At 37.9% G+C, this 27304-nt stretch overlaps 1 protein-coding gene across 1 annotated transcript; it reads right to left on the minus strand.

Annotated features, from left to right (window-relative positions):
• Positions 1-323: 323 nt before the first annotated feature.
• Positions 324-26845, minus strand: ATP6V1G3 (ATPase H+ transporting V1 subunit G3). Its single transcript, XM_047840732.1, has 4 exons — positions 26749-26845; positions 14073-14173; positions 6732-6931; positions 324-1368 (listed from the first exon to the last, which is right to left on the minus strand). Exons 1-3 carry the CDS (start codon positions 26828-26830, stop codon positions 6758-6760), a joined length of 357 nt encoding a protein of 118 aa, XP_047696688.1. The 5' UTR covers positions 26831-26845; the 3' UTR covers positions 324-1368; positions 6732-6757.
• Positions 26846-27304: the final 459 nt, after the last annotated feature.

The following is a 27304-nucleotide window of genomic DNA, read 5'->3' on the forward strand; positions in this document are numbered from 1 at the left end:
GCTTCGTTAAACTCATGTTCCATTGAATCCTATTTACCCAAATAGAAACAGTTAAGACTTGCTCTACTTCAAAAAGGAGGTAATAGTTTATTTTCACTGGCTGCGAAAGTAAATTACACTGATGTTCTGCCTTTCCTTACCTTCCCACCCCCTTCTACACTCATTCTATCCTTAAATAAGCTTTTTTGTGTGTAGTTCCTTTTTCAACTGCAATAATATTAACAGACATCATTATTATAAACATGTATGTCACTCATGATGTGCTAGGTAGGTAACATTCAGAGCATGTTATGGGCACATAGTTATTTAATACTTAGAGTAACTCTGTGGTAAAACTAGCATAGTCCATTTTACAGCTGAGGGAATTAAAACAAGAGAGGTTGGTAACATGCTCAAGGTCATGGAGTTAATAACTGATGGTGCTGGGATATGAATCCAGACAGCCTGGTCCCAGGGATGATGCCCTTAACAACACTGCCTCCTTTGATAGGAGTCATAGTAAATATGCTTTTCTTCACACTGTCATAGGAGAGGTCCAATTCATTTGAACAATCAAACACAGGGAACCTCGTGCACTCAAAAGTTACATGGTCTTAAACTGGAAGTGAGATCTTGAGTCACAGGAGATGGCAGGAATGAGAATATGAGACTTGTCAGGTATGGGAATGTCCACGGCTATATTTCCAAAACCAATCTCAAATGTGTGATACATAATAGGATTTGACAATCTTAATTGAATAAATGAAAGAGTGAATGAATGATTCGTACTGCACGGGATGTAAGATCTCCCAGTTATGTCATTGGTAAGTAGCTCCTTCAGGCTACTCTTAGAAGTGAGAAAAGAAACCCACTCCCCTAACCACTTCCTACAGTGCCAACATCCGGCAGCACCAAGAGAATGGAGGTAGGGGGATGGGATATGGGAGAATCACATAGAAATAACAGCGGTTACATTTCTTCCCGTGGATGAAATAGAAGCATTACATTTTTAAAGTTTATTTATTTTGAAAGAGAGAGAGAGAAAGAGAGAAGGACTGAGAGAGGGAGAGAGAGAGAGACAGACAGAGAGAGAGAGAGAGAGAGAGAGAGAGAGAGAGAGAATCCCAACCAGGCTTCACACTGGCAGCCAGAGCTGACATAAGGCTCAAACTCATGAACTGTGAGATCATGACCTGAGTCAAAACCAAGAATCGGATGCTTAACTGACTGAGTCATCCAGGTGACCCAGAATCATTACATTTTTAATGGCCTCTGTGTTTAGATTCTTAGCTTTATTTTATCATACTTTCCTTCCAATAATCTTGTTCTCTTTAAATTTAGGAATACAGTATCCATTCTGAGGAGAATTATCCCAGTTCAACTTGAGAGCTGAAAGAAAAAGAACAAGGGAGCTGATGTCAGGTCTCAGTTCAGAAGTTGAGAGGTGGAACCAGACTCTGCCTCCCCCATGCCTGCACCTGAGCAGCTCCCCATCACCAGACAAAAGCACACAACTGACTTTATTTCATTTTACAAGTACGACGATATGTCTCCTTTGGACACTCAACCCTGCTTGACAGTCTTATTATAATTCCCCAGCACAGTCATCTGGTCACTTTCTAAAACAACCATTCACTCCTTCTCTTGTCTGGATAAGTCTCCTGAAATTTCTGTTCATTCTCGGCTAATCATTTCCCTCATATTTATTTTGAAAACACCAATCAGACAGGAACTTTCTCATCTCCCTACTGCTAGACCTACCTACCACTTGTATGTCAAACTCCACTTGTGTGTCATCTTCCTGTTAGTGTCAGGTCAACTCTTTTACTTCAGATGGGAATCCTATGCTTCCTGCCCTCTCACGGACTTTGCTTCTGCAATAGTTTTCTTCTGTTCTTTAGAGAAATATTTTCTTCTCTGGGAGAACTTCAACTGGTGTACGAATATGCTGTCGCATTTCCTATCCAAACAAAAACACGTTTGCCACATCTCCCCTTCATGTGGTAGCCCCATCTCTGACCATTTTCATAGTTTTCTAGTTAGCCTGTAGCTGGTGTCTCTCATTTGCTCACCATGCATTTCCTCCTCAAAGGCCTCCTTCACAGATCTGAGTCTGACAGTCACATATCTGTCTTATTGTCCTCCCTCCTCTTTTAAAGCGATAGCTAATGGGGATATCAGTTAGCTATTGCTTCATAACACATCACCCTAAAACTTCGTGGCTTAAAATAACAATTTATCATTGCTCTTGAGACTGTAGGTCTTCTAAGTGGTTTATATGGTCTTCACTTTTCTCACTTATGTGTTTATGGGCCGCCGTGGGTAATGTGGCTCTGTTGACCTCTGTTGATCTAGGTTGGATTTTTCCATGTTGAGGATTGGATATTTCCAGAGTGGCCTCATCTGGAGATTTAGAAATTGGCAGGTTTTCATACACTGGCCAACTCCATTCTCCTAGTTCTGTTCATCTAGAAAATAATAGTGCTGATCTATTGGTGGCAATTCGTGACTTTGTGCGTGTTTGTGTGTAATACAGAGAAACAAATTAGAAACCATTTTATTCCTCTACATCCTGTAAATTGCATGGCTTTGCTTTTAGGTACAATGGAAATAAGTAAGAACTTAATGGAGTCATTTTTCATTTTGCAGTTTCTGATCGTGCCAACGATCAAAAGAAGGATGAAGGACGATTAAACACATCCTTACTTTATTCCATTTTTGTGTGAAGACCTGAATGAACAGGAAAATTATTTTAGGATAAGTACCTGTGCAAAAAAAAAGTCAACATTTTTTTTGTGACTGAGGAAGCTGTCATAGATAAGTGAGTTGTCTCTGAAATATGTAAAACCTTTTTCATATGTAAATAAAGTAAAACCTGGCAGCTTAGCCATCTGTGGGAGTGTGAGAGCTCTTGAAAAATGACTCATTCAGTTAGGCATAGATGTGAAACCATATTTGAGTGTAAAAACTACACTTTTACAGAGCTACAGAGCCAAGAATGCTGGAGATCACCACACATTCCTGCCAACATAGTATGTTTGCTTCTTCCATCCTTTTTGGTCCTTTGGATAGTCTAGTAATCAAATTAATATAGGACAGATTAACAGAAGGAAAATAAATTTAATTGCACACATACAGGATGCCCATGAGAAGATTAGACCCGAGGACAGTGGGACAATTGAAGCTTAAATGCCATCTTACACGAGGGGACGAGATAAGGGCCTGGAGTTTCAAAAAGAAGGAGGGTGATTCACAGGATAATAAAAGGGAGCAGATGTTTGGCAATTAGATGTTTGTCCTGCCACACAGATAGGTCATGTAGATGCAAAAGTTATCTCTTGGTAATAGCTCTCTTTCTCAAATTCTTGTAGGTAGTTTAAAGGGAGAGGTAAAGACTTTTCTTGAGTCTGCTGGGTCTTGATTGCTTTCAGCTCAAAATAGCCCACATGCCAAAGTGGCACACTTTGGGGAGACGTTCTGAAATAGTTCAGATGTTGAGAATAGATGTGGGGTCATTAAAAACATTAACAAATACTACAGAAGTGAGAACACTACAGGTAATGAGTACTGACTTTTGCAAATGGTCTGATTTAGTATGTAGAATTGAATATTGAAGGGCCTATAGAGATCATTTAGTTGAATGCCATTTTGTCTATTAAAACATTGAAAAAGAATCTGAGACCAGCGAAATTGAGTAAGTTGCCAACAGGACATAGAGAGTGTGGGGCACAGCCAGGTTCAGACACACAGGCTAGTGACACCCAATCTTCACCACTGTCTTCCGGCTGTCGTAGCTCCTTTACTGCTGAGAAAAATCCTCTACCGATTTTAGTGTATTTCTATTGCATGTAAGCCTAAAAAAACCATCCCGTGTAGGCTCAGGAATTTATTATCAACTTGTGTGTTCCAGATTACATATTCAAGCTGTTCTTACACAGAAAATTGACATCTCGATAGTTTTCATAATAAGGTATTTAAGATATTTTTCATGAGGTAAGATATGTAAGGCAAATCACAAGGCTATGTCTTTTAGAATTATCTTTTCACATGGCAATTTTTCTTTTTTTTTTAAATTTTTTTTCAATGTTTATTTATTTTTGGGACAGAGAGAGACAGAGCATGAATGGGGGAGGGGCAGAGAGAGAGGGAGACACAGAATCGGAAACAGGCTCCAGGCTCTGAGCCATCAGCCCAGAGCCCGATGCGGGGCTCGAACTCACGGACCGCGAGATCGTGACCTGGCTGAAGTCGGACGCTTAAAACGACTGCGCCACCCAGGCGCCCCACATGGCAATTTTTCAAAAGTGCAGTTTTGGTCATTGTTTTACATAACTCACCTCTGAAGGAGTAATCAAAATCTCCAAATCTGTGTTAAAGTGGAAATCCTCCGTGGCTGTCCTCATTTGAGGGAGGCAACTTTACTTGATGTCTTACCTTGGTTCCCCCTCTACCCCCCAAAACTAAAGGACATCGTTCCTAGGAAAGGTTGATACCCTTCTGGTCATTAATTGGAGAACCAGTTGTCTTTCTGGCAAATAGAGAAATCTATTTGAAATTAAAAAAAAACTAACCTGTTTGGGTTTCCTTGCCCAACAAGTTGGGAAAAACAAATGATATTAAATTTTTCGTCCATTTGCCCAATGTCAATACAAAATTGAATGTTTCTGAGATTTAAGACTATGTGGTAAAATTTTAATTTTGTGTGCTAGAGGGGGACCTACATCTAGTGTAGGTTAATCTAAAACAGTGATCATTTAGAATAATTTTAGTCTATATTTGGAATTGAATAATTTGGTAATGATTAAAATTTACCAGTTAAATTTTGTTTCAACTGGAACTAAATTTTGTCTACATATATTCTTGGAAAAGCAGAGTACTCAGAGATTCTTAATGATGTAAATACAGAAACTTTTCGGGGAGTAAGTAACGAAGGGTGAGGACATTGGAGTCATTGGCCAGACTGGAAGTCCCATGTCACTGTCATTCAAGCAACTGCGGACAAGTTCCTTAATTGCTATTTCCCATTTTGTAAAACAGGGATGCGTGCTAACACAACACACAATAATGGGATCAAGATAATTCATACGTTGTACTTAAAGTGCCCAGTACCTAACAAGAATTTAGTGATTACCGTCTAGGTGGCTGGGCTAATGGCATACTGTTTGCATCAGTTTGGGGCAGGGGCTGCTATAACCAAGTACCAAACACACTGGGTGGCTTATAAATAACAAAAAATTTATTTTTTATAGTTCTAGAGGCTGGAAGTCTGAGATTAGGGTACCAGCATGGTCAGGGGCTGGTGAGAGCCCTCTTCCGGGTTGCAGACTGCCAACTTCTCCTCTCTGAGTGAACTAGCTCTCTGGTGTCTTCTTATAGGGGAGCGAATTCTAATCACGAGGGCTCCACTCTCCTGACTCAATTACTTATTAAATGGCCCACCTCCAAATACGGTGACCCTGGGGATTAGATTTTAACATATAAATTTTGGGAGGGACACAAACATTCAATTCATAATACATACTAACCTGCTACATCACCTGGGGCTTTTTTTGTTTGTTTTATTGATTGATTGATTGATTGATTGATTGTTTTTAAGCCTAAACACCTATGCTAACAGCTCATTTAATTATCATTCACTTTTCTCTTTTAAAAAATGATAATTGAGGGGCACCTGGTTGGCTCAGTTGGCTAACTGTCCACTTCGTCTTAGATCATGATCTCATGGCTCCTGAGTTCGAGCCCCACATCAGGCTCTGTGCTGACAGCTCAGAGCCTGGAGCCTGCTTCAGATTCCGCGTCTCCATCTCTCTCTGCCCCTCCCCCACTAGCGCTCATGCATGCTCTCTCTCTCTCCTTCAAAAATAAATAAACATTAAAAAAATAAAAATAAAAAAATGATAGTTGAAAGAAGAATATCTGGTTAGTTGAAGGTAGGCAGAGAGAATGGTTACATAACCAACTCATGTCTTTTTCTGTATCATCTCTCTCTCTCTCTCTCTCTCTCTCTAATCTCTATCTATCTATCATCTATCTTATTTAGGGGGAGAGTGGCAGAGGGAGAGAGAGAGGGAGAGAGAGAGAGAGAGAGAGAGAGTGTGGAGAAGGCTCCACACTCAGAGTGGAACCCAAGGTGGGGCTTGATCCCACGACCCTGGGATCATGACCTGAGCTGCAATCAAGAGTCAGACACTCAACAGACTGAGCCACCCAGGTGCCTCTATATCTATCATCTATCTATCTATCTATCTATCTATCTATCATTTATCTATTTTTCTATCATTTCTGTATCTATGACATTCTTACTGTTCTTTGAATTAGTGGTAACATCTTACTGATTTCCTCATTGATTAATGACTGGTTTCCTCACTAATGACTTAAACAAAATCCTTGACATCTGTTCATTTTGTATCTGTCTGAGATAGAAATCTTTCTTTAAAAATGATCTTTTAACAGCTACAACAAAGAAAACATTTTCTAAATTTCCCAGAAGAAGCATTTTTTTTCCCCCTAAACCTCATACTCACTAAAAAGTGGCCAGGTTCACATTTTTCTGCCAAGTGTCAAAAAATATGTTACTCTGCCGCTTGATTTACTTTACGTTAAATGACAAGTCACGCCTGTTACCAAGAAAGATATAACAACTTTTTGTTTGTTTGCTTTTAAATTCAGTGCTTATGTGTGAATTATGTCACATTGAAATCTGTAAATGTCTAGTGAATTTAAGATTTACATTTCAAATTTCATGCACATACCATTTATTGAGCAGTAGGGTGCACGTTTAGTGGGTAGCTCTGTAGTTTATGTGGATTCCCGGCTTCACGTCGCAAACCATGTTCAAAAGCTGTTTCAGCACGACTTCCATGTACCTGTTGTAGCTTCCATTCAATTCTTTTATCTTCCCGAGTGTTCGCTCGTCTACTTCCTCTGAGAGATTACTTTGAGACCCCATTACCTGACAGAATACAACGGACAGAATTCACCACACTATCCATAGTAAAGTGTAACTGGTCTACTACTTAAACTTGTTTTGGCCTATTTATTAAAGATTGTTCTAGAGTGTACACATTGCGTATTATTTTTCTAGAACTTTCTCAGAGAATGGATACGATCACCAATACCATAAGTGGGATGGATAAACTTTCCTAAAAAATGAAAGGTGGCAATGGTCAGTTACTTCTACTTCTAGGCTGGTCCCCACACAGTACAAATTGGAGGCACATTCACAATCATCCTCCATATTCAGGAGGTTTTTCCTGTACTGCATTTTTCATATATTTGTAAGAGTTGCCATTCAGTTTCTCTATCTTCCCCATTGCTTACTTTTCTGAATTAAAAGTCTGGAAAGTAAAGTGGTAAGACATCATTAAACCCCTTGTGCTGGTTTTCAAAGAGCAAATAACTGATTTGCCAATTTTTTAAATATATGATCTGAACTGATTAATTGTTGTTTTCCAGGAAGATATAGTCACGGTATGCCCAGTAAGGTACTTTTACATGCACGCGTATCTCTTTTTGGATAATAGATTTAATTTTGAAAATTTTAATATAAAGTGGATTTCTTTCATATTAAGATATACTTGTCCATTTACTTACATTATATATTTAGATACAGTTTAATATATCTTTCTGGTTACTCTTTTATCGACAGTGATTCCCAGTATTTCCATTTATCTCCAAGAGATTTGACCAAAATATAATTTCACCAGGGGAGTTACTAATTTAAAGGAATTCTTCAGTGAAATCCTTTGAAAAGTTACCCTTTGTAAAGCAATCAACTCCTAATTCATCTCCTTTGTAAACTCAGCCTTTCTTAAACATGGTATTGTTAAGGCAACACAGCTGTTTTTTGTTTGTTTTTCTCTTCTGTGAATGTTTACACACAAGGAAGGTATGCATTAAGTTCAGTCCAAGAGACTCCACTAATGATTGACTTCTATTTCAGGGTTGTTAGACGATTCTAAATTCTAGAATTCGCATTATCTTTCTGGGTCCTAAACTTGAAATCAAACACAATTGAAAGCTATCAGGTTCAAGTTCTTTTCTGTTTATATACCATGCAATAAGGGCTTCCCAGTTCAAAGAAAATCATTTTAAGGAAATATAGCTTCTAAGACATCACTTAGATAAACTTTTATAAAATAACATTGAGATAAGTGAGCATACAAGGAGCAGACATATGGACTGAATTTCTCTTGCTAGGTAGAAGTTTAAAAATGGAAGAGAACTATTTACCAAAATAATTCTACCAAAATCATTTTTTTCCTCTAAAGCTACTATATTAAGTGAGATTCTACCCCACTAAAAAAAGTCCTAAATCCAATGTTTTAAGTGTTGAAATATTTAAAAGACAAACTATTATAAAATTATCATTTTTTTCTTTGGAGCAGTGTTAAAATAGCTATTATTAGGTTAGATTTCTGCACTATCCTGTAGGACTTTGGAAAAGTTTATTTCAACCTTAGGTTCTTTTTTTAAAATTAAATTAAATTAAATTTAATTTAATTTAATTTAATTCAATTTTATTTTATTTTATTATTTTATTTTTTAATTTTTTTAAATGTTTATTTATCTGAGACAGAGAGAGACAGAGCATGAGTGCAGAAGGGGCAGAGAGAGAGGGAGACACAGAATCCGAAGCAGACTCCAGGCTCCGAGCTGTCAGCGCTGAGCCCGACGCGGGGCTCAAACCCACAAACCGTGATATTATGACCTGAGCCAAAGTTGGTCGCTCAACCGACTGAGCCACCCAGGCGCCCCTCAACCTTAGGTTCTTTATTTCAAAGCTGTCCAATAGAAATGTAATATGACCCACAAAGCAAATCATACAAATGATTTTAAATTTTCTAGAGTCACATTCAAAAGGTAAAAAGACTGGGTAAAATTAATTTTCGTAATATATATATTTTTGAGAGAACGTGTGCACACGTGTGCATACCCCTCCTCCACCTCCCCCACACACATACACACATCTGTGTGAGTGGGAGAAGAGCAAAGGGAAAGAGAGAATCTTAAGCAGGCTCCACACTCCATGACCTTGGGATCGTGACCTGAGACAAAATCAAGAGTCGGATGCTCGACTAACTGAGCCACCCAGATACCCCTAATAATATTTTTTTATTTAAGCTTATATTCTTAATATTATTATTTTAATGTACAAGCAACACAAAAATTATTCCATTGTTTTTCATATGAAGTTTTTGTAATCTGGTATGTCTTTTATACTTACAGAATATCTTAATGTGGGCTAACTACATTTCAAGTTTCATTAGCTATATGTGAAGTGGCCACTTTTTTTTTTTTAATAGAATTGACTGTCAAGTTAGTTCACATACAGTGTATGCAGTGTGCTCTTGGCTTTGGGAGTAGATTCCCATGATTCATCGCTTACCTCTAACACCCAGTGCTCATCCCAACAAGTGCCCTCCTCATGTTCATCACCCTTTTCCCCTCTCCCCTGCCTCACCCCCATCAACCCTTAGGTTTACTCTCTGTATTTAAGAGTTTCTTATGGTTTGCCTCCCTCTCTCAAACTATTTTTCCCCTTCCCTTCCCCCATGGTCTTCTGTTAAGTTTTTAAAATTCCACATATGTGTGAAAACATATCTTTCTCTGACTGACTTACTTCACTTAGCATGATACCTTCCAGTTCCATCCACATTGCTGCAAATGGCAAGATTTCATTCTTTCTCATTGCCAAGTAGTATTCCACTGTATATATAAACCACATCTTCTTTATCCATTCATCAGTTGATGGATATTTGGGCTCTTTCAGTAATTTGACTATTGTTGATAGTGCTGCTGTAAACATTGGGGTACATGTGCCCTTATGAATCAGTACTCCTGTATCCTTTGGATAAATTCCTAGTAGTGCTATTGCTGGATCATACGGTAACTATTTTTAATTTTTTGAGGGACCTCCACACTGTTTTCCAGAGTGGCTACACCAGTTTGCATTCCCACCAACAGTGCAAGAGGGCTCCCCTTTCTCCATATCCTTGCCAACTTAAGTTGTTAATTTTAGCCCTCTGACCAGTGTCAGGTGGTATCTCAATGTGGTTTTGATTTGTATTTCCCTGATGATGAGTGATGTTGAGCATCTTTTCATGTGTCTGTTTGGTGGCCACCCTTTTTGACAGTGCAGGTTTAATCCACAGATGACAGCTACTACTATTAGTTGTGTTCTTAATGTGGTTTTCTAAGACAACATGATAATTTTCTGAAAGGATTATAGTAGAGATGGTACATAGCAAGGAGCCTAGCACTGAGCGACTAATCAGGAAATGTTAGTGATTTTTCACTGATTGTGTTGCTTGCACTTTCTAGTTTTTTAAAGCCATCATACACTTTCAGAAACATTGGAATACCCTTAAAAAAAGGCTCATAATCTCATGTCTCATCCTGCATAATTAAATATAATATTTTTTCTGAGTTTATTTGATGCACAGTAATTTGAGTTTCTACATTGTTCCCTAGACATTACTATACCAATAACTAACCATACACTATTTTTTTTAATTTTTTACCTTATTTTAAATTCTTATATAGTTAACATACAATCTTATGTTAATTTCAGGTGTACAATATAGTAATTCAACAATTCTATATATTACTCAGGGCTCATTAGGTGTCCTCTTAAACCCCTTCACCTATTTCACCCATCTCCCCACACACCTCCCCTCTGGCACCATATACTATTTTAGACGGCCTTCCATGGAAAGAATTCCATACCTTTATATCTGCAGACAGTGTTGATTTAAACCATGCAGGTGAGTAAAGAAATGAACATAAGCTCCACAAAGGATCAGTGGCATCTTGTCCGCTGATGTATTACAAGTGCCTCAAACACCTCAAAGTGGATGCCCAATACATATTTGTTGAACTGAATAGAACGATCAGATCTCTAGATATTACAGAGAACTTATTACCTGTGTTCTATTGCTCTTGTTGGCAGAAGAATGCTTAGGACACTACAGAAATTAGAAGTTGATCATTGTGTGACATGGGGTGGGTACATTTGATCAAAGGCCACCCTTTAAGGACTTCTCACTGTTGATTTTCAAAACTTCGGTGTTGAGACTGATACATACAGATTTACAGCTAAATGACCGATGGTGGTGAAATCTTTCAACATTCAGTACGTTTCTTTATCAATTGTTCAAATGTTCCTGTCTACGGGAAAGCAGAAGTTCGGGTCCCACTATCATGAGCAAAACACCGTTTGGCATGCTCAATATATGGTTGCTTCAGGGAAACAAAATGTTTTCATGATATCAATTCAGGAAGAAAGATGAAGATAGAAAAATCATCATTATGCTCCAGGCGACCATTTTCATTTCTCCTGTTGGGATTCATGATCCCTCTAACTTCTGCATTAATAATAGATTTAATGTTTCCACTGTGGTCCGATTCCTTTTAGCAATGTCTTATCTTCTTTAGAAGATGTTATATTTGGTAGCAATGATAAGGAAGGGAGAAATAAATCTTCAATAAAACAATATTTGTTGTTATACAACCGACATTGGGATACCTGCTTTTGTTGATATGTCAGGGGAATGGAAACAGCACATACATTAACAAGAGCTAAGCACAACTAAAAAAAGTAACATCGAGGTGTCTCACCCACAGCAGGCAGAAAACTGGCTTCTTGGGTCTCCTCCCAGACCTCCTACTTGCCCTGGGTTAATGATGATGAGATTTAACTGGAATAGCAATATGTCTGACATATGGAGGTCATGCCAAGGAAGGAATATCTGTGCTAATGGTTTTACAATATGCTTGAAGTTAGTGGAGGCCTAAACATGTTGACCTTTCGATGTGAGCTTTTGATCAACTAGCTGTAAAATTGGCTTAGAACTCTAATTATGAGAGCAATGAGGAGTTTTAATTATTTTCCAAAGCAGAGAACAAATATCCTGAGCCAGATTTACATCTTATGAGATTCTTCTGAAGAAATAACATTTCAAGAGATTTAACCCAGTTACTTTCTAAAATTACAGTCAGTTTTGTTATGACTTAGAAATATAAGTACATCAGAAATATCCTGCATAAAATAATAAATGCTGACTGGTATTAGGGATAACTATTTTCTCAGGTCCCCATATGTTATGGGTCATGACAGGACTCAATAAGAAAGATAAAGTCACAGAAGAAATGTTAGTTACTTATTCTCTCAATGAATATTTATTGTACTTACTATGGAACAGACACTATTTCATTGTTGGGGAAAATAACAGAGAACAACACATAGACCTTATTGTTTTGGTGTTTATAGTTCAGAAGAAAAGACAGGCAATAAGTAAAAAAATGTAAATATATGATGTATCTAGTAGTGTTACATGATATGAATATAATGGAAAACTACTTTCTTTTCTAATGAAAGACACAGTTTTAAATAAGGTGATCTGAAAGATGAGATAACAAATGAACAGAGATTGAAGAAGGATGAATATGTCTAGAAGATAATGATTCCAGGGAGCAAATACAGTATGTGCAAAGGCACAGTTGGAAGTTGTGTGTTCAGTCTGTTTGGGGAAGAACAGGAAGACCGATATGGCTGGAAGAGACCAAGTGGAGACAAAAGTAGTAGAAAACATTACAAATGACCAAAGCAGATCTTGTTGCACATTGCTGAAAAGTGTTCTGGTATTTCCTTGTGATTTCCTTCTCATTTGGCTGGTTTCTTTCAATAAATCTTTCATAAGAATATAAAGAAATGCTTTTCCCTGCACGAGCATTTAAAAAGTATCTGCAGTTCACAGTAAAAAGTGGGTGCATGACATTTTCAGAACTGACAGGTTAGAGAGATAGCCAAGGGCCAATCACGGAGGGCTGTATACACATGTATAGATCTAGGATTTTATGATTCTATTTTTGAAAGACTGATGAGAAGAATTTATTTTTGCTGAGTGGTCCACTTCATTCTGGGAAGGACTTTTTCTTTTAAGAAGGAGCCCCCTGGAAAAGTTTTTCCTATCATGGGATTTGATTTCCCTGACCCTCTACCAGCCCCACATCTACTCCCACTAAAATAAAAGTTGTAAGTAAGGGGATTTCCAAAGTGCTTGAAGTTCATCTTTCAATGTCAGCCTTTACTTATGTTTCTATTGGGGGGGAAAACCCTTATATCATATAAACTTTAGTTGTAACACACAGAATTTAAAAAAAAAAATTATAGTCATATCGCAGTAGGAAAAGGAGGATGTTGGTTCTGAAATTTTCATGCACTTTTTTTTCACTGTTAACTATAGATATATTTAAAATGCTAGTGGAGGAAAAACCTTTTAAAAATATTTTCATGAAACATTTGTTGAATGAAGGCAGACAATTGAAAAAGAAATAATAAAAAAAAATACCAGAAGACTTTGTAGCAATTTGCTGAATCTGCCATATCTACTTTGGTCATTTTTTTTTTTAACATTTATTTATTTTTGAGACAGAGAGAGACAAAGCATGAACGGGGGAGGGGCAGAGAGAGAGGGAGACACAGAATCGGAAGCAGGCTCCAGGCTCTGAGCCGTCAGCCCAGAGCTCGACGCGGGGCTCGAACTCATGGACCGCGAGATCGTGACCTGAGCTGAAGTCAGACACTCAACCGACTGAGCCACCCAGGCGCCCCCCTACTTTGGTCATTTGTAAATCTTGAATATACCAAAGAAAGTTGACCAAGAAACTCATTCTATAACAGTGTGAAACACTTTTTATTGATTGTAGTGGTAAATATTAGTAGACAAAAAAAATATGTTTTCTGAAGTGTTTTTCTTAATAAAATGTGTTCGTCATCTGTGGTGGGAATAATACTTTAACCAGTCCCTTCAGTTTGAATATTTGAAAATATGATTTTTAATATGGACTACATATTAGACATTCACTATTGATTGATACTTTAGACAGCAAATCGAAAAGTCTGGAAAGTGAACATGTAAAATCAGTAATTCTGTAACGTATAAGATTTAGTCTGATGTTCAGGCTTAGTTGAACTGTGTCTGCTCAATCCGTTGTATTTTTCCCCCTTGATATTCTGCATTACACCTCTTGAATATTAATGTATTATAATCTACACCACATAGAAAAGCTGTGCTAACTTTCTTACTTACCTTAGATTGTTTCAGTCGAAACTCCTTATCTCTCTGCATTCTGTACTGGTTAATTTCTGCCATGGCTTCCTCCTTAGCTTGCTTCAATCGCTTCTCTTTCCCTGAATATTAACAGTGGCAAAGGAGGAATGAATTTTTTAATCGACATGGAATTTCAAACTTCAATTCTAAAAAAATAATATAGGCGAGGTCTACATTGTTTTCCTGATAAATTTCTCTAAAATGGTGAAGTTCATTAAAGAACAATATTGAAAAACACCTTACTTTTTCAATTGGGTTTTTTAGAGCATGGAAATGACAACTTTCTTTCACACTTACATGTTTAAATAAAATATCTGCCCATTTACTCACAGCAGTAACAGCCAGAGAACAGATTTTAGCTGTCACTTACTCGGAAAGACATTATTTGGTCAGATTTTCTGTCCTGATTTGCTGCCAGGAATACTTCAGTCCACACCAACTGGATCCGATTTAACACTGGCAGATCTCCAAAAACACTACAAACATGCAACTCAGACTCTATCAAACTGACTTACAATTTTTTAAAGCATTTTATTGGGATTTTTTTTTCTTAGCATTTGTTGACTCTAGAATGTCTGATTAAGCCCCACAGCACATCAAAGTAGGTATTTTTTTGTAGTAGCTTTCTCTGAGGGGGACTTGAAAGTGGCTGTAAAACCAATTGTTTTTAATGGTTAGGAGACTTAGTTAAATAGCTCTCTTTTCTTTTATTAAGAGCAAAGGTGTAAGCCTTAAGCCAGCAGACAGCAATGTAGATGAAAGTTTCAGACAAATACAATGCTGTGGGGATCATTAGCTAGACACATGACTTTTTTTTTGACAACCAGAGTAAATTTGGGGGGGGGGGGTTATAGACTAATATTAATTGCTGTTATGCCTCCCAGCACCTTCAGGGGGTTAGGTACTAATGCTTTGTGGTCATTAAAACTTTAAAGAAACTCCAAACTGTATTAAATTTTTTTTTTATCTGAATCCATTGTCCTTCAATTTCAGTTAAATGCCTTCATTCTTTTGCTTATTTAACAGTTTCTCTGATAGTGTCTCAAGCTTTTGCTTAGAATTTTTGTCACCTGTTTGTTATATTGTGCAGACCTTGAACTAAGTAAGCATGTTCTCATTAAGCAGTGTGAAAGAAAATCTTAACATAAACTTCTGTCATCCACATACATACATGTTTTTATATGCCTTCACTTTTACATACCTCTGTAGCATTTGAGTGTAAATGGTTCCTGAAGCTCTCTCCCTGCTAAGCATGTGGTGTTTTGCCAGTTACTGTACATATATGCGGAATAAAGATAGATTTCCCGAGTTACAAACGGACGTGTCTCTTTTAATGCCTATTGTCCTTGAATGGGACTGAGTAAGCCTCACGCAGAGCAGACATTTAGCTACGTCTTTACTCTCTATAAAATCCAAGGTCTGGTGAAAATTAGTGCTCTTCTGATGCTTGAGGCTTAACGGAACATTAACAGCACTGCTTACTTTTTTTCTACTTAGTTAATGCTCATTATCATTTTGTATTTACAGATTCCTTAATTCTCCACATTTCTAACCATTTTGTGGCAGCTAAACACTATTCACGGAACAAATGCACAATATGTTGATAGGGGAAACTATCCCCTGATCCTCAGCCTTCTTTCTTATCACGGCTGTCATTAACATTAGGACAAACATATATTTAACGTGTATTAACGTTTTGTTGGTAATAATGGGTTGTAGGATTCATAATCACTTATAAAACAAATGACCTGAGACGTCACTACTCTTCCACGTTAATTACATAATATATACAAATATTGGGTTCAAAGTCACAACTCTAGTACATTAAAAAAATAATAATAATAATAGGAAAAGCTCTGTGTGCCCTACCCTGGAGCAGAATCCAGTGCTCTAGTTAAAAGGCTGTATATTAGCTCCATCATACAGTGACAGGCTCAGAGTGTGTCTGTGATTCCCCCGTCATGGCACCAGTCACCTGCTGGTTCTCATTCAATTAAATAGGAGAGCCACAGGGAAATTGCTGCTGGCACAGCCATTTTCTGGACAGACTCAGCAGCTGCCGCTGTGTGAGAGCCTGCATATGCTACACCTGATTTAATCCAGTGGAAGAAACTGGAGCCTAAAGCCTGCTGTTTGACTAGAGGTGAAGCAAAATGCATGCATGAAATCAACTTCCATTAACCTCTAGCTTTCTTCTCTGTCTGTGTAGGAAGATTTCCAAATTTTAATATTATGCCTTATCTTCTTAAGCATTAAAAGTATTCTGGGACCTAAGCATTTAGGTTTATATTCTTATTTCTCAATACTGTCTGTATCAAACATAAGGACGATCATATGGAACAGTCCAGATTTTAAATATGACAATCAAATATTTGGTCCCAAACTTCCTACAAGGTCATACAGGCTTATCAGGCCCAAGGCTTGTTTGCTTTAGAAGACGTGGTTATCTTATACTACTAAAGCAGGTGCTCCAGAGTTGTGCAGGAAAGGATGGTTTTGATTTGTCCATCCATTATTCATTGTTTATTGAACACCTACTATACATTCTGCATAGGGCTACAAATAGAAGATAGAGAAATGCACGTGGTATGGTCCTTGCACGAATACAGTGTCATTTGGAAATGTGTACATGGTGCTCTGGCTTCCAAGAAGAAAATGCAAAATACATAAAATTGTGAAGAATACATGTAATCAAGTAGGAAAACAATGGAACATATGTTTTGGTTCTGTTTGTTCCATGGCAATTGAAAATCACACATTTATGGAAATTTTCATTACTTAAATTCTAGACAATCAGTGCTTGCCATCCATCCCAATAGTTGTGTTATGTCTTATGTTATTAGGGTAAACAGGGGCGCCTGGGTGGCTCAGTCGGTTAAGTGTCAGACTTCGGTTCAGGTCATGATCTCTCGGTTCACGAGTTCGAGCCCCATGTCAGGCTCTGTGCTGACAGTTTGGAGCCTGTAGCCTGCTGCCTGTTCTGTGTCTCCCTCTTTCTCCGCCCCGCCCCCCCCCCAATTCTGTCTTTCTTGCTTTCAAAAACAAATAAAACATTAAAAAAGTTTTTTTGGGGCGCCTGGGTGGCTCAGTTGGTTGGGCGTCCAACTTCGGCTCAGGTCATGATCTCGCGGTCCGTGAGTTCGAGCTCCACATTGGGCTCTGGGCTGACAGCTCAGAGCCTGGAGCCTGTTTCGGATTCTGTGTCTCCCTCTCTCTCTGACCCTCCACTGCTCATGCTCTGTCTCTATCTGTCTCAAAAATAAATAAATGTTAAAAAAAAGTTTTTAAAAATTATGTTATTAGGGTAAGTCAAAATATAAACAACTGGACCCAGATATGTAGACGGGGGGTCAGAGGAGGCTGCCAAGTGGGGTCAGGGGAGACTTCTCAGGAGGGGATGATTGAGCTGACTTTTTAAGCAGGACAGCAATGGGGATGAATATTTCATTTTGGAGATTAGAACAAAGCACAGAGACCCTTCCTAAGCTAGTTTTGGACACTCTTTGTAAATGGCTACACCTTAATAAAGGTATTCATTTTTTAGACATGTGGCTTGTCATGCAAACATGCCCTACATTCAACATGCCCTGATTGAGATATTTTACGGGAAATTTTGTGGAAGGGAAAGAGAGGGGGAAAGATGTTTGAATTGATTTCCAGGTGATTTGTAGGAAAAGAATTAAAAACTCAATTTGGGCAGGTAAAACTCAATTTGGGAGGAGGGAGTGCAATGTGAAGGATGGGATCTCCCTGGTTTTGTGGTTAGGAGAGGCCATGTAAATTGAGTGTCCCAAATGCGAATGAGCCCTTGAGACACAGAAACCCTGTTCTGTTGACTGGATTGTTATATTGGTTTTGGAATTTGTTTAGGGATGAGGATGATGGGATGTCTATTATTATTTCAGAAGAGAATCAAAATTATACACTAGACACAACGGCAGTAAGATATTAGAAGCTTTGTAACCTTAAGCAAATTAGTGTGTCTGCGCCTGAGTTTTCTCATCTATAAAACAGATTTCATAATTTACCGCAATAAGTCATTAGATGTTTTAGGAAAAAAAATGTAATTAAAATGCTCGACAAAGAACAGCTATTTGATTATTTTTAATCATGATTAGGAAAATGAGCCCAGTTTCTGGGGAACTTTGATTAAGAACAAAGATAATTAATACAATGTGAGTTTGAGGAAAAGTCCTCAGGCTGTCACTAGAAAAGCCTCTGTGGGCTTCCCTGAGGATATCCAAATGGAGATAGTTAAGGCATCTGGACAGACAAGTTTGGATCCAGAAGCAAGTTCTGAAATGGATGTCAGTCGTCTGGGTTTGTACATGTGCTAGTCATAGGGATAGGATTTGGACTGCAACCAAAGGTGAGTGTACAGAATGAGGAGAAAAGAGAGCTAAGGTCTCAAACTGGGGGGCTGCCAACATTCAAGAGATAAGAAAAGGAGGAGGACTCTCAGGAAGAGCCTGAGAGTTAGTGGTCAGAGGAGTAGGGGAAATCAAAGAAACATTCAAGAAGGATGTGGCCAACAGTGTCAAATGCTACAGAGAATGGAAAAAAGAGACATTTAAGCAACGAATATTACTGAATATCCTCTTTGTGCCACACGCTGTTTCTAGATCTATAAATACAGCAGTGAAAACCATAAACAGACCAACTTTCTATTCTCATGGAGCTTGTAATTTCGACGTATTAGGTGGAGATAGAAAGCAGAGAGTTTAGGGGCACCTGGGTGGCTCAGTTGTTTGGGCGTCCGACTTCGGCTCAGGTCATGATCTCATGGCTCGTGAGTTGGAGCCCCGTGTTGAGTTCTGTGCTGACAGCTCATAACGTGGAGCCTGCTTCGGATTCTGTGTCTCCCTGTCTCTCTGCCCGTCCCCCACTCATGCTCTGTCTCTCTCTCTCTCTCAAAAATAAATAAACATTAAAAAAAAACAGAGTTTATGATATGATAGTGATAATAAGTGCTATGAAGAAGAAAGAAGGAGCCTAAGGGATAGAGAGATGGTGTTAACTTAGGTAAGCCTTGTCTTTTGGATGAAGTGATATATGAACAGAGACCTAAAAGAATAAGACAATTAGCCATGCAGCTATCTGAAGGGAAAGAGCATTCCAAGTAGAGACAACAGCAGATGCAAAAACCTTGGGTATGTGACATGCTCGAGAAGCAGCAAAACACTGTCATGGCTGGAAGAAAGAGAACAAGATGACTGAATGTTAGGAGACGATACTAGAGAGGTAGCAGTGACGGCAGGTCACACAGAGCTCATGGGGCACGACAAGGCTTGTTTGGTCCTTGAGATGCTAAATTCATGAAGGGGATTTAGCAAAGGTGGGGCATAACACTATATATGATTTAAAAATTTTTATTTGGCTGGTGTGGTGAGAATAGATTGTAGGGGCAAGAGAGAATCAGGAAGACCAGTTTGCAATCTATTGCAATAGTTCAGATATATGTTAACGATTGCTGGAAATGGTAAAATAGCAGAGGAATTAGCAAGAAGCTATATATACTTTGAAGGCAGAGTTGATGGATGAACATGAGAGAGAGAGATAAGGCAATGATGACTCCAATATTTGATTTTGGGAATAGAGTTAAGGATGCAGTTTAACTGAGATGCCTGGTAAACAACTAGCGACGGTAGTGAGAAGGCTGATGTTCGCATGACTTTGGAGATTGAAGAAGCAACCAAGGCTGGAAATAGCAAGTTTAGGAATCATCATTTATGGAGCTGGTTTTTAAAGCCATGGGTTAGATGTGATCACATAGGCAATATCCACAGATATAGAAGAAAACAGGTTCAAATTGGGACCCCAACTTTAGAGATTAGAAAGATAACAGATAGCCAACTGTGAAAGTGGTGTCCCAAGGTCAAATGAAGGAAAAGTTTCAAAGATGAAAGAGGGATCCAGTTGTGACCGAGATATCTAATTAATAAAAAGGTTAACAATATTTGTGGTCTCGGCAAAGGGAACTTTGCTGGAGTTACAGCGACGACAATCTGGTTGAAGAGGGTATTATGCTAAGTGAAATCCATCAGGCTGAGAAAGACAAGTACCATATGATCTCCCTCATATGTGGAATCTAAACAAAGCCACAAATGAATAAATAAACAAAAAGCAGAATTAGACCTATAACTACAGAGAACAGAATCATGGTTGCCAGAGGGAAGAGTGGTGGGGGGATTGGCAAAATGGCTGAAGAGGAATGAGAGAGACAGACTTCCAGTTATGGAATGAGTAAGTCACAGGAATAAAAGGCACAGCATAAAGAGTATAGATAATGATATTGGACCAGCGTTGTATGGTGACAGATGGTAACTACCCTTGTGGTAAGCATAGTGTAACGTATAGAGAAGTTGAATCCCTATATCGTACATCTGATACTAATGTAGCATTGTGTGTTAGCTACACTCAAATAAAAAAAAATAATGAAGAGAAATTTGAATAAAAAAAGGTAGACACAAGGAATACAGGCACCTTTTTACAAAAGGGAACAAAGAAGATAAAAGCTCAAGACAGTCAGTCAAGTGGATTTGACAGAAGATGTTGTGAGTTCAATTGTGTCCTTCAGAAGGATATGTTTAAATCCTAACCTCTGGTACCTGTGAAGGTGACCTTATTTGGAAATAAGGTCTTTGCAGATGCAATCAAGTTCAGATGAGGTCATACCGAATTAAGATGGGGCCTACATCTTATAGGAGTGTCCTTATAGGAGAGGGAAATTTGGACATAGAGACAAAGAGGCACAGAGAAGACACATAAGGGAGAAGGTCTGTACTTACAGAGGTAAAGATTAGAATGATGCAGCTCCAAACTAAGGAAGGCCAAGGATTGTTGGCAATCATTGGAAGCTGGAAGAGAGGCATGACAGATTCTTTTCCCTTAGTGCCTCCAGAAGGGACCAACCATGCCAGCACCTTGTGTTTGGACTTCTGGCCTCCAGAACTGTGAGAGAATACATTTCTGGTCTTTTTTTTTTTTAAACCATCCTGTTTGTGGTAATAGTCACAGAAGCCCTAGGAAACTAATACAGGGGCGCACAAGAAATAGACTGAAGTGTCAGCTGAGCACTGGAAGCAAGGCCAGGTATCCACGTGTGTGGCAGGGAGAGTAGACATCCAAGTGAATGAGCCTCCTGACAAAAATATGCATGAACCGAACAGAGGCTACCTTACTTGATGTGAAAACAAAGAGCACTTTGTGAATGGAGATTGTGGTCTGTTACAAATAGCCATTTTTATTCTGTTGTGCAGAAGAAAAACAACAACAACCTTCCTTGGCTTTTGGGGATTGTGAATAGTATGATAAAACCAACCTGGTTCAAAGAATGTCATTATTTTGCTCACTTGCTACAAACATTGGATAAAGTCATGTCACCAGAAAAACAGAGCAGCAGAGTTCCTTTGGTTACACAGTTTCTCTGCCGACCCTAATCTCTCATTTCATATCTTTGCTTCCTTGGTATTTCTTTTGCGATTCTTTGTACTTGTATTTTCCTTATTAAAAAAAATCATTAGTAGTTTTGTGTAGATTCTGGATTGAATATAATCAATTGCTATTCCTAGATGAAAATGTTCTGTGGCTGTTTTAATATGTCCCACTTGAAGAAATGAAAGTCCAATATACTTACAAATACCCCATTAGTCTGTGGACTGTTAAAAAAAAAGAGAAAAAATTTACAGGCCTACAAAACACACAAGACAGGGCCATGAAATTCTAATATAACAACTTTTGTTTTATTAGTTTATTAAAAGCCATGTCTTCATGAACCAAAGTATTCACTTGCATAGAGAAGAATTTATTAAATCAAATCAAGGTGCTTGTTTAAATAATTTGGAATATCTGTCTATTTGGAAGCAAATAGGCAATTAGATGATTTAAAAAAAATATTTATGGTTGGTGTCCTATAGACCCAACACAAAAAAATCTGCATTATTATATTAGCTGATGTATCATCAAAGTAGATAGTCAAAATATTGTCTTAACTATTTATTTTGCGCTAAAGTATAATTCAGAGAGGCCCTCATAGAAGATTGTGCTTCAGAGATCAGTGGAGCTCTATTATTCTGCTATACTTTTTGACAGAATTCTTTTTGTTAAGTAGTGGAAGAATATTCATAGTTAACATTTATTGAACACCTATTATGTGCCAAGTAGTGTTTTAAGTCCTTTATACATATTAACTCAGGCAGTCTTGAAAATTCCATGAGGCAGATAGTGTTATCTCCATTTTGAGGCCAAGGAATCTGAGACACAGTGAGGTTCAAAGATAATCTGGCCAATTCACCCACCCAGTAGGAGGCAAAAACTGGATTTGCCACCAGGCAGACCAGATCCAGAAAGCGAGCACTGACCGCACCATCTTGGCAGAAAATTCTAGGCGTGTCCTTCACTGTTATTAAGATTGTCTATTGCTTGTAGAACATTTTAAATATACTTACTTGTTCAATTTTTCTCATGTTCAGATTTGAACATTTACGTTGTTTGCCACACCTTCCAATCTATATTCTGTAATACAAGTTCTAATTTTGAGTTAAACACTATTTTTGTCAGCTGCCAAAGTAGTTAGACTGAGTGTTTATTTGTGAGAAAGGCTATGGTTCATCTTTGGAAATAATTAGGGATTATGGATTCTCTATGTGATGTTGAGTCACGTGTATTTGAGCATTTCAAAAGAGCTGTAGAGTTTTCCAAGTTTCAATGGATGTAAACGGAATAAATGCTGATCTCATAACAAGTCATAACTACAAGTAAAAATACCATATATTTCAGAGGAACACAAGTCTTTTTTCCGCCTATTGATGATGGTACCTTGAATTTCCAATCTAATTCTGTTGAAAGTAGTTCAGTTGCCCATACCTGGAACTCCAGGACAGGTCTGATGTTCTGCTGTAAAATATGTAACTTGCCTTGGGCCCACACACTCACTTTTATGTTTTGATTAATGCACAATTTTTAAGGCAGAAGGTGTTAATTTCAAGTAAGATAATTTAAAATAGTGCCAAACTACTGTGATTCCATCTAAAATCGACCTAACAGCAAGACTATTTTGCACGTAAAAATTTGTGTCTTAACTGATAAATATAATTTAATCTGTAATCAGTAAACACAGGCCGATATCTGAGCTTTTCTAGCCATCTACTAGAGGCAGTCCAACTCTCCCTCATTACAGGAAAAGCTGACCCAGAACTAGCAGCAGTTGTTAAAAAAAAAAAAAATTAGATCGTCCTAATCTTTTATTCCATTCTCTTATTTTTATTCCTTATAGTAATATATAAGTATACATATTATGTTAGTTAAAAATAAAAATAACTATTTTGATTATACTCTATCTTAGGTATAGTTTTCTGATCCTTAAAACATCATGGCCATCTATCTATCATCTATCATCTGTCTATCTATCTATCCATCATACGTATGGCATATATATAAATATATATATATCTGATATTTATATATTTCATATATATATCTTGTATTTCTATCTAAAAAAGAGTCAAACTCAGAGATGTGGAAACATAAGAAAAAAACCAATGCTTTTTCTACTCTGTTGTTTCACAGCCCAACTTTTTGAGTCTGCTCACCATTTTCCCTCACATCAGCCCAGCCACAATGTTCTCTCGTGACCAGTGAGTGTCTTGAGAGCAGAGACCTGTATATTTCATTTCCAGAGACCTAACAGCCTTCAGGAGAATTCCTGATACATCAAGTCTACAAACTCTTATCTATATCCCTTAAGGCAAAGCATTTATACCTCATATTGTATTATACCTCAGCAACTTCACTGAGCTCCAAGGCAGTCCTTTTTAATGGAATATATTAATATTTTTGCAGCATTATATATAAATATACTACCTTACTAATCTTGCATTTTTCTAAAATGATTAACATGTGAATTGCCATTGTTTTTTTCCCCCCTCTCCGTCCTTCCCTGTCTCCCTCTCCCTCTCTTTTTCTGTTTCTTTCTTTTAGATATATATTAAGGAGTCCTTCCATGTGCAGATTTCTGAGAAGCTTTCACATAAATGGATTTAACAAAGAGAAAGTGATCCTAGACTTCCCATGATGGTGGCCACTATTGCGATGTATTGGTTTTCATCTGAAATTATTGTCAGATATTCAAATGCATTGTTTTTTGGGGGGAAAAAGTGAAATATATGGGTTTACAAAAATGATGGCTATCTGTACCTCTCATGGCATTATTCCTTTCTCCTTTTTATGTTCATTTATGCATTTATCTCACTAGAATTGTTTACGGAAGAGTCTAGGCCTACTCATTAGTGTATATAACAAAATGGCTTGGAAACAGTAGGCACTCAATAAATATTTACTAAATTAAATAAATTAATAAATTACAAAACCAGTGAAATATGAGAAAGGTGGCAAAATACCAGGTACAAAAGTAGTATTTTATTAGCTACAGAATGCTTGAGAAGTCAGTATGACGGGCGCAGTAACTGAAGTTGTAACCATAAACTGTTACCTGCTGATAGCTACGTAAGCAAGCAGCTACTATCTGGAGAAAACTGTCCTTAAAGCCTATGCTTTGTGAGGCAAAGAGGACAGACTGACATTCTCCGTAAAATACAGCGCAAAGGTTGGTTGTGGAAATAACATTTGAAAAAATATTTTCCAAAATGTTTTTATGGCCTGGATACTTATGATTACTGGTTGCATATTGGCTTGAATATTTATGATTGAAGACCAAGGGAAAAAGTACACAAGTACTTCAAGTTACTGGCAAATCAAATGAATGTTTTGTATGAAAATAAGATAATATGTGGTTTACAACACTGCCTTCTGGGGAAGATTGTTCAAGGACAGCATATTCGCTCGCCGAAAGGCAAACAAGGTTGGCTTTTATTTTTACTATGAAATCTGTGTCCAGAAAGTTTTGAGTGGTCCTCTCCTCCAAACAACTTGCATGATTCACAAAGCCTTTCTTCTCGAACGGCTTTGCAGAAGACACACTGGCAAAAAGCAACTGAATCATATGATAGTATTAATGTGCTCAATATTGTAATTTTGCTTTTTCCATGATGAGGAAGCAAAGGTAATGCAATTCTAACATCTTAAAATAAGTTGGCCTTCTGTTCTGGAAGTTCTAAATGTGGTTAAAAATTTGCATAAAAGATAAGGAAGTTTTCTACACTGCTTCAATCAGCAGGTCCTTGACTGCTTTGTTTTCTGTAAAATTACCCTGCATACATACCATTTTGCAGTCATTTGCATGGTTTGTTATAGAAAAAGAAATGGAGAAGTAGGTAAAGTTTGTCTTAAGTTTTTCTCCTTCCTTTTCTCTTTGAGCACCTTCCACATGATGAAGTCCTCCTTTTGCCGCTGTTGGTGGTTACATTGCCCACCGCTCAAGAGATCAACTTAAGAAAGAAAAATGATTTTACCTGTGATCAAAAAACCCTGTGGAATGAGTAGTGCCTCGCTCCTGGTTTCTTCTCTTGCATTATAATGCACTGTTACAGCATCCCATTCCATACATCTAAACAAGTTTTGCACTACGTACTCTGTTCCTATCGCTATATTCACCCAAAGAGTTGCATCAACATTTTTAAGACGGGGCCACTTCTTACTGAAGTTTGAATCTAATTGCAGGGGCAGGACATGTCATTAGGAAGAAGCTAATAGACACAAATTATTATAGATTAAATAATGTGATATGAAACAGGATAGTGGCAAAAGCATAGTTCTTATTCCTAAATTCGAGTTGTTCATTGACAACATGTTAGTTTATTCATTATGAAAATTATCAATGTTTTGTATAGTGCAGTTGTTAAGATCTTCTCTGTACCATTTGTACTATGTGTGACTTCAGGCAAGTTGCCTAACTTATCTGAGCATCATTTATCCTCTTTGCCAAAAGAGTTGGTGTGAGTAAATAAAGTAAGAATTAAGCATGGTGCCTGCGTGATATTTTCTATCTTTAAAATATGACCTTTGGCAAATGATGAATTCTCAGTTTTTACATACATAATGTGGAAATAATAGTAACATCTCATTCATATAGTTGTGGTGAATATCAAAGAGCATAGGAAGGGGGTTGACATTTACTGAGATCATTCTGTACTAATATAGAGATGCATGACTACATAAAAAGAAAGTTAGAAAATGAGAATAAAATGGAAATATTTAAAAAGTATTGGCAGTTAAAAGCCAATATTAAGTAGGGATGGGAACCAACTGTTAACTTACTGTCACAATTTTATAGGAACAGAAGCTGATGCTTACAGAGGGTAAGTAATTTGCTCACGTTCACTCACAAGTAGATTCAGTCTGGAAGTTGTCTATCTCTTAACCGTTTCACAATATTGAGAAACTGAGGCGTGGCAACATTAAGGAAGGTGCAGAGACAAGCCTCAAGGCCTTGTCTCCTTGTAAACTCAATGTCCACTGTCATTTCATTTAGCACATGACCTCTTTGGAGGATCTGGGTTAGAGAACTTCGTCCTCTGGGTAGCCAGAGGGACATATGACTGGGTAGTTTCAGTGAACTGGCCAAGCTTTCTGAGGGTGTGGTGGAAACAGGGTTTGAAGCAGAGTCTGTCTGCCCCTAAAGGCCCATGCTCATTTCGTTGCACCCGCCTCAATCATTTTGTGACAAATCCCTTATAAGTAAGACAGGACGGAGACTTACTCTTCTTGGCTTCCTCTAGCTTGTCCTTGGCCCTTTTTTCTGTCTGAAGGAGCTGGTGGATCCCCTGAGACTGGCTGGTCATGGCAGCCTGCTTTGAGTTAGGTGGCTTCTGTGAAATCCGGGAAGTGGCACATCTATTTATCCTTTAAGAAATCACCACATAACTCAGATTGTTGTGTCAACAGCGAGTTCTAAACACAGGTGTTTGTTCCCAAATGGCCTGATTGGGCCAGATAGCTGGGCCCCAAGGAGAGCCCAAGGGTGGAATCCAGAAAAACAAGTTCAGTCAAAATGAGGAAGCTGAAAACTTGTCATTTCAGCTAACTTCAGTCTTCTACACAAAATAAGATTTTCATGGGGTATTGAGTCTACTTATAAAAAAAACAAGTAAGATAACTTCTGGCAGATTAGCTTCTTTCTTCCAAGAAATATTGACTTATTTATGATTTTTTTCTTTTTTTAAATGTTTATTTATTTTTGAGAGAGGGAGAGAAAGGGAGGCGAGTGGGGGAGGGGCAGAGAGAGAGAGGGAGACACAGAATCCAAAGCAGGCTCC

The sequence above is a fragment of the Prionailurus viverrinus genome, chromosome F1, assembly GCF_022837055.1.
Source record: "Prionailurus viverrinus isolate Anna chromosome F1, UM_Priviv_1.0, whole genome shotgun sequence".
In the NCBI taxonomy this organism is placed as follows: Eukaryota; Metazoa; Chordata; class Mammalia; order Carnivora; family Felidae; genus Prionailurus; species Prionailurus viverrinus.

Coding starts and splice junctions, on each gene's coding strand:
- ATP6V1G3 (XM_047840732.1), bottom strand. CDS start 26,830: ATGACCAGCCAGTCTCAGGGGATCCACCAGCTCCTTCAGACAGAAAAA. Junction 14,174..26,748: donor GCTAGAGGAAGCCAAGAAGA/GTAAGTCTCCGT, acceptor GTTAATATTCAG/GGAAAGAGAAGCGATTGAAG. Junction 6,932..14,072: donor TTCGACTGAAACAATCTAAG/GTAAGTAAGAAA, acceptor GTATTCTGTCAG/GTAATGGGGTCTCAAAGTAA.